This window comes from Sorex fumeus, unplaced genomic scaffold, assembly GCF_029834395.1.
Source record: "Sorex fumeus unplaced genomic scaffold, SorFum_2.1 ptg000078l, whole genome shotgun sequence".
In the NCBI taxonomy this organism is placed as follows: Eukaryota; Metazoa; Chordata; class Mammalia; order Eulipotyphla; family Soricidae; genus Sorex; species Sorex fumeus.
In genome coordinates this window covers 9,855,286-9,870,645 of record NW_026606135.1, presented here as the reverse complement: position 1 = coordinate 9,870,645, position 15,360 = coordinate 9,855,286, and the positions used below count along the sequence as shown (strand labels likewise).

Sequence of the window (15,360 nt, the reverse complement as noted above, 5' to 3'; positions counted from 1 at the left end):
AAGCTCATGAAAATATATCATAATGTGTAAATCTCAATACTATGTACCTGAAATCTAAAAAACTAAAATGATACAGCATATGATTTTTTAAGAACGCTGTCTTAAAAGAAGAAAAAGAAAATCTACTAAATCTAGTGAGAATAGCAAGACTGCCACCCTTGGACCTGAGCCCACACGCTTCCTCCCTCTCCCCTCAACCCCCCACAACAGGATAAAAGCTCGGTTCTGGGTGGGTGGGACTAAGAAGCAGAACTTCCTCTCTTGGCTGCAAGGTTTCAGTGAAAGGTTAAAGAAAGGGCAGGCATCCAGAACTGCTCACCCCACCCCACCTCCCTCTCCCTCTTCCAATTCTGTGTTGCAAAAGCTAAAATCCAGGTAAGTGCAGGAATGAGGACGGGACTCTCCCTTCTTCGACCCAGCCCCATGATACTAGTCACAGTTAAGAGGGAGGTTCTCCCATAGATGAACCTCCATTGATACTGGAGTGCCAGGTCCATCCCCTCAGTTTGCTCACAAAACAAACGCTCTCCCTGAGTGGTGATCTAAGAATGGGAATTACTACGAGTTCTGTTTTAAAAGCAGGAGTGTCACTAAGTTAAACAGGCCACTCTACCTGCACCTCGATGTGGAACAGTGGCTAGGAGTAGATTCTTGGAGTGAAGCAAGAGATGAGTCCTCTGGCTGTTTCCAATCTTTTTCACTGGAAACACATCTCGAACTGTCACTTTGATTTGCATTTCCCTGACAATAAATGACTTCAAAGAATACTTATGAAAATGTCTACTGGCCATCATTATGTCTTTTTGGGGGATGGAGGGGAAATGTGTCTGTTCATCTACTCTCCCCATTTTTGATGGGTTATTGAGTTTTTATGCTGTCGAGCTTTGTGAGTGCTTTATGTATCTTAGTATTGCCTTTCATCCGATGTACTATGTGCAAATAGTTTATCCCATTCATCACGGTATCATTTTATTTAGCCTCATTGTCTTTTGCCATGTGAAACCATTTCAATTTGATATAGTTCCATTTTAATATTTTTGTTTTTGGTACCTTTCCAATGACATCAAATCACTGAATATGAAGTCCACATCCTGGAGAATTTTGCTTGCCAATATTTTCTTCAATGTATCTTGTCTTATCTTGAAATCATTAATTCAGTTTAATCTTTCTGAGTGGTGTGAGATACAGTTTCAGTTTTATGTTTTTACATGTGATTATCTAATTTTCCAAGCACCATTTGTATTTTGTTGCTGCTGCTGTTGCTGCTGCTGGTTTTGGGTTGTGGGGGAGGGTGTTTTTGTTTGGTTGGTTTGGTTTGGGGGAAACACCCGACAGTGCTCGGGACTTATTGCGGGCTCTGTGCTCAGGGATCAATCCTGAGAGGGCTTGGGGAACCATACGTGATGCTGGGGATCAGGACGGCTGCATGCAAAGCAAGCATCTTATTTGCTGTACTACCTCTCGGAATTCATCCAAGCACCATTTGTGGAACTGTTCCCTGCTCTTTCCTTACTCTACTTTATGTACCCAGTTCCTTTGCCATAGATTAATGATCGCTAAAGCCAAAAGGTTATCTCTGGGCTCTTGATCCTATTCTATTCCTCTGAGACTCTATCTTTATTCCAGCATCACAGTTTTGATTACTGTAGTTTTGTAAAATCATAAAATACAACAGCTCCCAGTTTCTTTTCTCTCAGAATGGTTTTGGCTATTCAGAAAGTTTTATGATTCCACAAAACTTTTAGGAAAGTTTGCTTGTCTAAAAGTATGTCCTTGTATGTCACTGGATTTCTGATGGGAGTTGCCTTGAATCTGTATGATGCTTTAGACAGGGTGGTCATTTTGACAATCTTAATTCTTCCAATCCATGAATATGGAATATGTTTCCATTCCCTGTTGTCCTCAGTTTTCTGATTCTTTCTACCACTTGATTGGTGAGTTTAGGTGACTGAAGTGAGATTACTGAGATAAAATTTACTGCCGTCGTTTCATAGATATTATGAGTTTTGGGGAAATTTGTCTTGTCTTTTAAAGAAATTTTTTTGCTTCTTACAAAGACTCCTTCAAGGCCAAGAACTTAAGTTGCTTGTCCATGAAGCTTTGCATGATCCTTTCAAATCTGAATGATGACCTAGCTGGATATTCTTGTTGAGAGGTTTACTTCAATTTGTTCACTACATATTATCATTCTCTGTAGAGCTTCATTTGATATAAGTGCTATGAATCTTACAGGAGGCCCTTTATATATATGTCACTTTGTATATAGGATCCTTCTTATATAAGCTGCTTTGACATTTTGATTACAATGTGTCTTCTATTATTTCTCTTTGGGTTTCTTTTAGCAGGAAGTCTTTGAACTTCTTGAATCTAGGTGAACGTAATCTTCAACTTTGGGAAATTCCTAGTTATAGCGTCTCTGATCACTAATTCTTTCTTGGTCTCCCCTTCCTATTCCTCAGGCCACTCATGACTCATATTATTCCTCCTGAACTCATCCCAGAATTCTATGGCATGATGCTTATTTCTTTTTTAGAACTTTTTCCATCTTCCTTTTTCGCTGATGCATTTTATTGAAGATCTTGTCTTCATGCTCAGATTCCTTCCTCAGCTTTTGTCACTCTGCGACTGAGGCCTTCCACCGAGCTTTAAATTTCACTACCACGCTCTTCAGTTCTATCACTTCTGCCTGCAAGCAGTTTTCTCAAGCCAACTCTCCTACTTTCTTGCGTTTTACTGGGAAACTGTATGTTTGTTTATTTTAGCTTGTCAAAAATCCTCATTAAGATCATTCTGGAGTTGCCATCTGAGAGGCTGTAGAGCTGACCGGTGCCGAATGAACCTACTGGATTATTATCTTCTCCGTTCATTAAGTTTGCTGGGTTGAGAAGCCTTTTCACTGTTTGTATTGTGCTCTGAGGGCTATTAGTAAGGATCTGGTTTTGTACTTTCCTGTGCCTCAACCTATGCCTCTCGCTTCCGTCCTTGGTTGCCAGCTCCCGTCCTCCAGACACTCTGACTACGCTTGTTCTGTAACTGGAATGTCGCCTGCCCCCATCATCTTTTCTATCTGCATGGCGCCATCTAGTGCCAGAGATCTCTACCTGAAGTGCTAGCAGGTATAAGCTTCCACATTCACTCCTTTTCTTTCCTGGCAGTATGCTGGGCACTGAATCAGCTTCCCGTTTGGGCTCTGTGTAGGTGGAAATTGAAAATGAGACACGATACTATACTTAGAAAACCCTAGTCTCTACTTAAAACGAAAATAAAGCTCCCTAGAAACAATAAAGTTGTACAGTACGGTGACAGGACATTAGTGGAGAGAGACATTATGACAGTGGTGCGGTCTTGGAACTTTGTATACATGAAACTCTATCATTAACAGTACTGTAAATTGTGCTTAATAAAAATGGAAAGGGAAAGAGAGAAAAGGGGTGAAAAATCCTTGAGGCTGGAAAGATAGCTCAAGAGATAGAATGCATGCCTAGCATATGAAACTCTCTGAGCTCAATTACCCAACACCACATGGCCCACAGAACACTAGCAGATGTACACCCAGTGGTCCTGAGTACCCTGACAGAGTCTGTGAAAATAAATAAATAAATCTACTGTTAGAAAGGTAACCAAGTTTAGTGGATTTGACTGGATCAGATAAGATAAAATAACCTATACCCTATAATACTGCTGAAAACAAGAGTAACCAGCCAGCCATTAATGGAGTCTGATAAATATAACATCACTAAGGACAGATTTACAGAGACAGCAGGGAAACCAAGCACTGCTTAGTCCACTGTTGATATGGAGTGACTCTGTACATGGAAAAGCTGAGGGATAATAAAAGCAAATAAAGTGGAAGTTCTGGAGCTGAAAAGCAACAGAAACCAAAACTTGTTCGGACAAAAAAATGTTTTTAAGTGAAGCAAGATCATTTTTGTTGCATGAAATTTACTCCTCAGACGTGAGGGAAGAAAAACAGAGGAAATACGTGTTCACGAGAGGTCAGCTGGGGGTGGGGAGGGTTAGGGGATGCTACCAAGACAGCATAGCGGTTAGGGAGTTTGTCTTGCGAGTGGTCTACCTGGGTTCGATCTACGGCATCCCATAAGGTCCAAAAGCCAATAGTGATTCCCTCAGCACAGTAAGCCCAACACTTTGGAGTGAGGTGCGCGCACACACACACACACACACATCCACGCAAAGAGAGAGAGAGAGAGAGAGAGAGAGAGAGAGAGAATGGGAAGAGAGAGAGAACAGTGAGTTAGGTGCTTGCTTTGCATCTGGTTGACTTAGGTTTGATTCCCAGTACCCTACATGGTCCTCTAAGCCCTACCTCCTGGGTGGAGAGCTAGAAGTAAACCCTGAGCACTGACAAGAGTGACCTAAAAACGCAGAGGGAGGTGGGGAGGGAGGGAGGAAGAGAGGGAGAGAGAGGGAAGAAGGGAGGGGGACAGAGACAGAGAGAGAGAGAGAGAGAGAGAGAGCGCAAGAGTGCGCAGGCTTCTCCAGAGTGGAAGAAAGCAAGCAGAGACAGAGAGAAGCAAATGAAACATGTGTTCAAAAGAGAAAACAGGCTTGAAGAACAAACTGAACAAATTTTTTAAAATAAAAAAAATTACAACTTAGAGGAACCCCAACAATAGATGTGAATTAGTAGAAGGAAGATAGATTAACAGAGCTTATGCAGTCCAAAGAATAAAGAAAAAGGAATAAAGTCAATAAGCCAAAGAGAAGCATAGCTACTCCATTAAGTATAGAAACACATGCATGCTGGACATGTCAACTAAAAGTGCAGAAAGATATTAATGAATGTTCAGCTAATTCAATCAAGAAGAAGAAGAGAATCAAATCACTAGAATCAAGAATTAAAAAAGCCATTAATTCTTTTTAATGTCTATAACCCTGCATAATAGTGTTATTAAGAATCACTATGAATAACTATACCAACAACTTAGATAATCTAGAAGAAATGGACAAATTTCTAGAAACAAACTACCAAAACAAATTCAAGAATCAAAAATCTGAAGAGAGGGGGTATAGTACCGCCAGCAGGTCAACCTGTACCTTCAGACAATTGCATCAGCTGCCTGCTGGTGCCTTCAAACTTCCAGATATCCCCAAATTGCTGCTGTGCCTTTGGCCAGACCCCAACAACTTGGGACCAAGTTTACCAAGAAATTAAACAGCCAAAAGTTAGGTATGTGGGAGCCACACCCACAAACCACCTCTGGCTCAGCTATATAAACTCAAGCCATATAAGCTTATTTGCTTTATTTCAGGGCTGGAGCTATAGCACAGCAGGTAGGACATTTACCTTGCACGTGGCTGACCAGGTTTGATTCCTCCGTCCTTCTGGGAGAGCCTGGCATGCTACCGAGAGTATCCCACCCACACGGCAGAGCTTGGCAAGCTACTGTTCAATATGCCAAAAACAGTAACAACAAGTCTCACAATGAAGACATTACTGGTGCCCACTCGAGCAAACCGATGAACAATGCGAGGACAGTGCTACAGTGCTACACTGCCTTATATCAGAGACCAATAAATCCTGAAAGGGATCAAAAGACACAATTAAGGCCAGCAGTGCAGAGGTAGGCGGGAACCCCTGACTGAGATCTCCAGGCCTGCTTGGATCGGGACAGGGCATCCTCCCCCCAGGTCCCCAGTTTTCCAGTAGGTTGGCAGTCACACCCACAAACTTCCCCTCACCCCCAGCATGTAATCTCATCAACGGCCAAGACACAGAATTTCCTGACATTTACTCTATCCATAACAAGCAATACAAATCAAATCATCTAGCATTGCCTTTTCGGCAGGTTTGAGTGGTGGTGGGACTGGTGTCGAAATACTGAATGTAACCAAAGCAGAGAGAGACTTTGGGGGGAAACTGTCTGCCACACAGACAAGGGAAGTGTTGGAATGGGGTGGAGGGGGAAATACTGGGGATTTTTGGTGGTGGAAAATGTGCACCGGTAAAGGGATGGGTAGTTGGAGACTGTATGACTGAAGCTCAAACATGAAAGCTTTGTAACTGTATCTCACAGTTAATCAATAGAAAGGGGGGGAATAATAAAATAAGAAAATAAAATTAACATTCTGAATTTTAAAAAAAAAAGTAATGTGGAGTTCATGCCCAATTCTATCAGCTTAATCAATGGCTGAATAAATAGCAGTACTTCTACATCATAAAAAAAATATCTGAAGAGACAACCAACAAAAAGAGATAAAGAGATCAGTGATCAAAATCCCCCCAATAAAGGAAAGTTAGATGTTTTCACTGATGAATTCTACCAAATGTTTAAAGAATTAAAAACGATCCTTCATATCCAAAAAGTTGAAGAAAGACACTCTCATTCTGTGCAGCCAATATTACTCTAATACCAAAACCAAATAAAGATATTTTTTGAATCTATAGACCAATATCTCTTATGAATATAGATTTTTAAAAAGTACTCAACTGGGCTGGAGTGATAGCACAGCGGGTAGGGCATTTGCTTTGCATGTGGCCAACCTGGGTTCGATTCCCAGCATCCCATATGGTCCCCCAAGCACTGCCAGGAGTAATACCTGAGTTCATGAGCCAGGAGTAAACCCTGAGCATCACCGGGTGTGACCCAAAAGGAAAATAAATAAATAAAATAAAAAATTACTCAAATGAATACTAACAAACAAAATCCAATTACATATTAGAAGGATTCTACACCGTGAACAAGTGGGTTTATCCTGTCTCAACTCCTATATGCAAAGCATACACTCCGGTCCTTTATGCTATCTCCCTGTATCTCTGGGTGCAACTTTTAATATCAGTTATGTAATTTGCAAGCATTTTTGTTCCCCATCTGTGGCTTATCTTTCCATTTGCTCAACAGTGTCTGTAAAGAACAAATGTTCTCAATTTTTAAGAAGTCCAACATCCATTTTTTAATTTTCCATATCTCTTTGGAATAATAGCTAAGAAAGTTGTGCCTACCATAGTCATGAAGATTTTTCTCCTATGCTTTCAGTTTTGCATTTAAACTTCTGATCTATGTTGCGTTAGCGCATCAATTTTTTTTAATCTGCTGGAATTTTTTTACTTTTTGTTTTTGTTTATGGACCATACCTTGTTGGGCTTTTTCTTGGCTCTGCACTAAGGGATTACTCCTAGTAGGCTCAGGGCCCATATGGGTGCCAGGGATTTAAGCCAGGTCAATCACTTGCAAGGCAAGCACCTTACCTGCTGTACTATTGATTCAGCCCCTCAATTTTTTTTTTTTTTTTTTTTTTTTTGCTTTTTGGGTCCACCCAGCCATGCACAGGAGTTACTCCTGGCTCTGCACTCAGGAACTGCCCCTGGCGGCGCTCAGGGGACCACATGGGATGCTGGGAATCAAACCCGGGTTGGCCACGTACAAGGCAAACGCCCTACCTGCTGTGCTATTGCTCCAGCCCCTAGCCCCTCAATTTTTAATTTAAGTTTTGGAATTTGAGGACTGCCTTAACTAAAAGCCTAGTTAAGAAAATAAAAAGGTTGAATCTTCAGATCTGTGAATAGAGCATATGTGAACATTTTCTTAGATCTGCTTTAATTTCAACCAGTAACATTTTATACTGTCATGTTCAAGCCTCTCACAACTTTGTCATTTTCAATTTCTAAGTATTTTATAACCTTGGATACAATTTTTTTGGTTTGTTTTTGGCCCACACTAGTAGTGCTTAGGCTTACTTCTAGCTCTGTGCTCAGGGGTCACTCCTGGCAAGCTCAGAGGACCATATGGGGTGACAGGATAAAACCACCTCATCCACAAGCGAGGCAAACACCTCACTCACTGTACTTTCACTCTGGCCCCTTCTTTAATGCAATTTTGAAATCGGGATTTGAATGTGCATCAGTAGCATCACTGTATCACTGTCATGCTGTTATTCACTGATTTACTCCAACAGGCTCCAATAACATCTCCATTCATCCCAGTCCTGAGATTTTAGCAGCCTCTCCTCACTCGTCTTTCCCAATGCTGCCATATTGGAGGCTCTTTCAGGGTCAGGGGAATGAGACCCATTATTGTTACCGTTTTTGGCATATCGAATACGCCAAGAGTAGCTTGCCAGGCTCTGCCGTGTGGGTGGGATACTTTTGGTAGCTTGCCGGGCTCTCCGAGATATATATTTCCCTCTAGGATTTGTTGCCTACTGTCGTTACCATACAGAAATATGGAATTAGTTATGTAATATTGACTTGGTATCCAACATTCTTGCTAAACTCACCAATCCTATTAGCTTTTCTATAGATAATAGTTGATTTTCTCTATAGACAATCACTTTGTCTGCAAATAAAGAAGATTTATTTGGGATTGCCTTAAATCGAAAGCCTATTTCGATTTTTTCCCCCTTATTTTTAGGCTACCTGGGAATTACAGTACACTGTTGAAAAAAAGCTGTGAGAATGATTGTCCTCACTTTCCTCCTGACTTTAGGCAGAAAACATTCCATTTTCCACTGTACGTTTCACGTAAGATGTAAGGGTTTTATGGGTTTATATACACTTATTTCCCTTCCTGCTGCTGTTCAGACCAGTGTCTAATACACGTGGTTGCAATCCTTGAACACTTGGTTACAGAGTCTGTGGGGTAGTGAGGAGTGACATACTTGGTTGTAGGACATGCACAATTTATTGTGGTGCTCAACGGGTTGCAAACTGGCTGTGGTGCTGATAGATGTTTGTTGTGGTGCTCACACGTATACTTTGGTTGCAGTGTTCTCCAGTGTTCACACCCTGAGCTGCAGTGCTTTCTTTTTCTTTTCTTCTTTTCCTTTTAATTTCCTTTTTGGAGAAAGCAGTGCTCAGATGAACATGCAGAGCCAAGGGATCAAACCAGGGCTTTCTCCATGCAAAGCACATGCTCTAGCCCTTTGAGTTACTTCCCTGGCCCATTGCATGTTTTGGGAGGGTGGGAGAGGAGGTTATTTATTCATTTAAAGTCCTTCGTTTTGGTATGGTTTTTGGCTCACGCCCAGAGATTATGAAGGATCACTCTTGGGCTCCGGCAGCCAAAAACCTCCAGGACCAGCCACCACCATGCTGAGACCACTCTCCACACACATGAAGGTACTGGCAGAGGGACAAAGCCACGCGGGTTCCGGGGCCGAGATCTCCAAGCCTACTAGGATTGAAGTCGAGCATCCTCCACCCAGATCCTCCAAATCCCAGTAGGCGGGGGTCACACCCACCACCTGGCCCCCTGGCGCCGTGTAATCCCATCAGTGGCCAAGACTCAGAGACTATAAAATCCAGCTCCCGGAACCTTATCAGGACATCTTTTTATGACATCTTATTATCTCATTCCTACTTTGGACAAACTTGCAGGCTATCGAATGTAGCCTGCCCACAGGGCAGAGTCTGGCAAACTCCCCGTGGCGTACCCAATATGCCAAATACCAGTAACAATGATGGGTCTCATTCTCCTAAAGGGCCTTGAATATAATCTCAGGGCTAGGATGAAAGAGACGTTACTGGGGCCTGCTCGAGGCAATCAACGAATAACAGGATGATGAATGATGATGAATGACTCTTGGCTGTGCTTGGCAGCTATATGCAGTGCTGGAGATTGAACCTAGGTTGGCTGCTTACAAGGTAAGTACCTTACCAGCTGTACTCTCTCTCTGGTCCTCTTTTGGATTTTTGGGCAGTACTTGCTGGAGGACTGCACACTTGGTGACAGCTCTCACACACTAAATTTCAGTATTCACCAGGGGGTGCAGTTGTGTTGTACACAAACTTTGTTGTGGTGCCTCAGGAAATTTTGTCGTGGCACCAAGTATCACAAACAGCTGTGCTGCCAGAATCGCACAAGTATGCAGGCAACCCTGGGGATCGAACTCACAGTCCCAAGCCCACCATGCACATATGCTCCTAAGCTATTCCCAGCATCCCATACTTGGCCTTTTTATAGACCGAGAAGTTTTCTGATCATAGATTTGTCAAAAATATCTCTGCATCTATTACGACTATATAATTTTTTCTCTTTTTAAGATTAATATGGTAAATTATGATGACTTATTTTTCAAATGCTAAGCCAGAATTACCCATATTGAGGAATAATGCTCTGGGCCCCTGGGGACACAGGAACCATCTAAGGGGATGGTGCTTCCTGTTTCTCTCTTAAAGACTTCCAGGGACACTAAGTACTTTTTTTTTTTCTAAAAGGGGAGCAACAGGCCAAATAAGTCTGGAAACACAGAACTAAATCAACATGTTTTCTTAAAATAAATTGCATGTTGTCATGATATAATTTTATATGTTATGGCCATAACTTGCTAAATACTTTTAGTGTTTAATTTCTCCATTTTTTCTCAACTGTCAAATTTGCTGACATGAAATTGCTCATAATATTCCTTCATCGTCTTTTTTATGTTTTATGTTTTTAAACCATAACAGGCAGTGCTTGGGAACTGCTCTTGACATAATACTCAATGGACTATGAGGTATACTGAAGCTAAATTTCCCACGTGCAAAGTATTCGCTCTAATCTTTTTTTTTTTTACTCTAATCTTTTGTGCTACGTCTCCAGCCTGATTAGCTTCTTAAAATTTCTGCAGACTCTACAGTCAAATTAGTTCTCTCATTCCTGCTACTGTTCTTAAATTGGTAATTCCCAATCATTGGTCTCATCTCCTTTTTCTCTAGAGGTGTGCCAATTTTATTGATCTAAAAGAACCAGGTTTGCTTGGTGTTCAACAACAGACGCATAGATTATGAAGATATGGTATATACACACAATGAATACTATGCAGCTGCAAGGACTGATGAAATCATGCAATTTGCTGCCACATGGCTGGAACTAGAAGATACTACGCTGAGTAAAGTAAGCAGGAAGAAGAAAGATAAATACAGAATAATCTCACTTATCTGTAGTATGTAAAATGCTGGATGAAGAAATGTATTTAAAGGGGAATGCCTAGATCACCTTTGAACCCTGTGTTGAGAGAGGAGGACAGAGACGGAAAGAAACCAAGAGGGGGAAAGAAGAGAACTGGAAGCAACGGATGAACAGGCATCAGGGCTTCAAATACGCTGATGATACACGGATGAGCGGTATCGCCATATATTCAAAACCCAGACTCAAAACTGAAAACATGAGATCTGAACTGCGACCACTGGAATGTTGTAATGTGCCTGTCAAGTTGACAGGCAGGGACAGGGTAAGCGTACGGTAGGGAAGGAATACAGGAACACTGTGAGAGGGAAGCTGACACTGGTGGCGGGTTTGGTGCTGAAGTATTATATGCCTAAAACTCAACTATCAATAACTTTGCAAACCACAGTTCCTTAATTTTAAAAAATGAGAGGGGAAAAAAGGAAGAATAAGATTTGGGTTTCATTACTTTTCAATTATTTTCTAGTTTCTGTTTTGATGATTTCCACTCTGACCTTTCTCATCCTTTCTTTGGTTCTTTGCATTTCATTTACTCTTCCTTTTGAAGTTCCATATGTTAGAAAACAAGGTAAATGGTTACTGAAACCATTCTCTTCCGTTAGAAATGTTTAGTGCTACGGCCGGAGAAATAGTACAGTGAGTACAGCATTGCCTTGCATGACTCAGGTGACTCAAGTTCAAACTCTGGAATCCCCTATGGTCCCATGAGCACCACAAAAAAATAATTCCTGAGTGCAAAGTCAGGAGTAAGCCCTGAGCACCACCAAGATATATATAGATATGTAGATATCTATATATATATCAGAAATATATATATTTATATATTATATAAATACACATATATATAAAACACACATATATATAAAAATATTTCTTTTTCTTCTTCTAAACTGATTATATTTTTTTTCAAGAATACCAACTCGCACATTTCCCCAAGATACAACATCTGTATAACCAAAACTGTTTCCAAGACTGAACCTTTTTCTGTGATAACTATCACATACTATAATTCTTTCAGTTTCACTATGCAGTGGAAAAATCAAAGCTTCTTTTTACTCTATCATTTCTCCTTTCTTTCTTTCTTTCTGAATGTCATATCCTGTGCTCAGGGCTTACTCCCACACTCCTGGCTTTGCACTCAGGGATCATTCCTAGCAAGCTTGGGGACAGTGTGGGGTGTCAGGGATTGAACCCGGGTCATCCACATGCAAGCCAAACACCCTACCCTCTATACTATTGCTCCAGCCCTTCATTTCTCCTTTGTATAATGTATTATGAAAATGATCATGCTGAAAAACTAAGAAAATGTTATCATATCACAGATGAAATTTCATGTGGCAAAACATGCATCAGCTAAGTGCTCGGGATTGAACAAAAGTGAAAAAACGAGAAAGTCCCAATCTCCTTGATTCTCTGGCATCTAAACACACAGTGCTCCCCAATCTGCGAATAAGGAAACTATGGTCTCGTGAAGTTAAATAAATTTTGCTGATCACTGCATGCTTCCTCGGTCATAGGACTAGGGCACAACAAGAAACAAGGTCTTCAGACTCTCAATACAAAATAAATTTACATTCTAACTTTCACTGCCTTCCCTTATACCACAGCCATGGGTCCACAAAACCTCCAGTGCCCCATTTCCAAGAAGCATATCCGGCAAAAATCAAGCACAGTCAGTCCCAGATTCCCTAAATGATTAATCACAATTTCTCAACATTGCAAAAGATAATATCTTTGACTCAAAGACACTTTTTTTTTTTTGTAAAAAAGGTGTGGGCACTCCCAGCTGTATTCAGGGCTTATTCTTGGCAGCACTCGGGGGTATAAGGGCATCAACCTGGGTCTGTGGCATTCAAGGCCTTGAGCCCAGTACAAGTTCTCCAGCACCACCTAATCAAATGGACAAGCATAATGCCCACAGCACTGAACTAACAGGGTAGTAGGCTCTACTGAAACACTCATTACCTGGTCCACAGGGTCCCTGACCGATCACGGTTCCAACAACAATTTTTTTTGACATCAGATGGTCCAAAAGCCATATGCATTCAGCAGAACCGCACTAGTCTACTCTAACCCGCTCCGTGGCAGTGAGCCAAAACTTCCATCAGTACCCCATCGATACCCATCAGTACTTCGATCACGACCAAGCTAAACAACTGATACGCTACGGGGAGTTCCTGGTGACCCTGAATCCGTTCCGTGCCCATCGCCCAGCCATTCACTGCAGTTCAATGTGTCAAAGATTCCTCAGGCCCGGTGTGCTCTATAGCTGCACACGTTCACAGTGAGAACCCACAACAAATTACACGAGACAATCAACACTTTATTACGAAATAAGATTTGCGTTATGTCATTTCGCCCAACGACAAGCTTAAAATCTGTTTCAGAACACATTTGATAAGGTCAGGTAAGGGAGGGCATCCCCTAGGCGTTTTCAACTTAGGATGCTGCCGGGAGGTCTAGTAAGATCTGTCAACTGTCTTTCAAAAGGTGGAGATCCTTTGAAAAAAAAAAAGAAGAAGAAGAAGAAATGGGGGAAGAATGCAAAAGCGGATCACACGTTGGTAAAGACGCAAAAAACGTCCACGTCTCCAAGCCGCCCGCGAGCATCCTCGGCCCCTCCACGCCCGCCCACGCTCCCCGGGCTCCCCTCTCGCTCCCTTCCCGCCCCGCCGGGGTCCCGCTCGGGGCCAAGTCTCCCGGGCCACCCCAGGGTCCGCAGCCGCGCGCCCCGGACCTCGCGGGCACGCCAGCAGCCCCGCGGCCAGCCCCGGTCACCCGAGGCGATCCCGGGGCCGGACGGGCGCGTCCTCCGGCTCCCCGGCCCGGGCCGGCGTCCGCCCGCCGGGGCCGGGGGTCAGGGGCACCTCGGCGGCCACACCCACCGGCGCGCGATGACAGCTCGGGCGGCACCGGGCGGGCCCGCGCCGCCGACAGGTGCAGCGCGCCGTCGGGCAGCCGCCAGGCCCGCACAGGGGGCCCGGGCCGCCCCCCGCAGCCCCCACGCGCGGGGCGCAGCGTCCCGGGCGCCCCCGCACGCCTCGGCGCGCACCACCTGTCGGGCGGCCCCGCGCGCGGCCGCGGCGGCGGACGCCCCGCCCGGCTGCCGGGGAGCGGCCGGCGCCACCTGTGCCCGCGGGCCCCGGGGGAACGAGAACTTTACCGGAGGGTGGGCCCCACGCAGGCGGTGTCAGTGCTCTCGATCTCCTGGAGGATCCGCTCGTGCTCCGGGACGGCGCACGGACCCTCGGAGCCCTCCGCCATCTTGGCTGGAAGCGGAGGCGCCGAGCGAGCCGCGGGGGCGAGCGGCGAGTGGCGCGAGCGCGAGGGGGCGGGGACGCGGGCGCGGGGGCGGGGCAAGGGGCGGGGCGGGCCAGGTGGGCGGGGCGGACGGGGACGGGGCGGGGCGAGCGCGGAGCCGCGGAGCACTGGGCGGACGCGGGCCCAGCCCGGGCCACCAGTTCGGGCCTGGACCCTGCCCCACGCCAAGTTGTTATCTGCGGCAACGAGGAATGCAGATCTGACTCCTCCCTTACCCCAGTTGTCCGTTATTGCCAAGACCGGACCTTGCTTTAATGTCTGTTTCATATCCTGCGTGCAGACCTTTTGCCACGCACTGGGGATGATTTAGGAGCGAGGACCGTCAACCCTCGAATAATCACTGTCTGTGTTAAGACCCATTTGGCAAGGATGTACTCGGAGTGGGGGAGAGAGAGAGAGACAGAGACAGAGAGACAGAGAGGAAAAGGTGTAACTTACCAAATTCGATAGAATTAGTCTTTGCCAATTAGATTTTATTTTTTTCTTTTAGGAATAGGCCAGTAAACAAGCATGACAACCAACTATGTGGATCCGTGTCCCTATCTGCAGGAAGTCCACAGAAGCAAGTCACCTTGGCAATCATCTGTGCCAGAAAGATTAAAAAATGAAAAACAAAAATGTTATGACAATGTGTGGTTTCGTGCCAAAATCCTTGAATCAAGTGTCCCATGCTGCTACTGTGTCTGAGATGAGGCAGGGGGGAAGGAGGCAGCATAGTAAGGGCAAAGGCACTGATGTAGAAGAGGCCTGTTTAGTGACATGTTTGTGAAATGCGGAGTAAACCAGTTTGTCAGATAAAAGCAGGAATTGGAGGTGATTAATCAGTAGAAGTGTGCAAACTCAATCTGAGGGGGAACTGTTTTCTGATCTCCACTAATTCAAGACTCTGAATTTCCCATTTAGTCAACCAAACTCTTCACTCTCCTGCTATGTAGCTCAGCTCCTTCAATGAACTTTTACTAGATAAAAATCCATCTTCCTCCATAGTGAAGTCCTAGAAGGGGGATTTACACAATAAATAAAAGCACATCTGAAGGATTTGCTCGATCTGATCCCTGATTCTTCCATTTCACAGATGGGTGACAGTAGGCAAAGACCTCCTCCCTTCATATTTCATCTATAAATGACCACA

The 15,360-nt window shown here is 44.0% G+C and overlaps 1 protein-coding gene across 1 annotated transcript in view; it reads right to left on the bottom strand.

The window, feature by feature from the left end:
• Positions 1-14,195, bottom strand: part of EXOC6 (exocyst complex component 6) — a 158,056-nt gene extending 143,861 nt beyond the window's left edge. The window contains exon 1 of the mRNA XM_056130400.1: positions 14,071-14,195. Within this exon, the coding sequence (XP_055986375.1) occupies positions 14,071-14,171 (101 nt within the window). The 5' untranslated portion in view covers positions 14,172-14,195. The remainder of the gene's footprint in view (positions 1-14,070) is intronic.
• Positions 14,196-15,360: the final 1,165 nt, after the last annotated feature.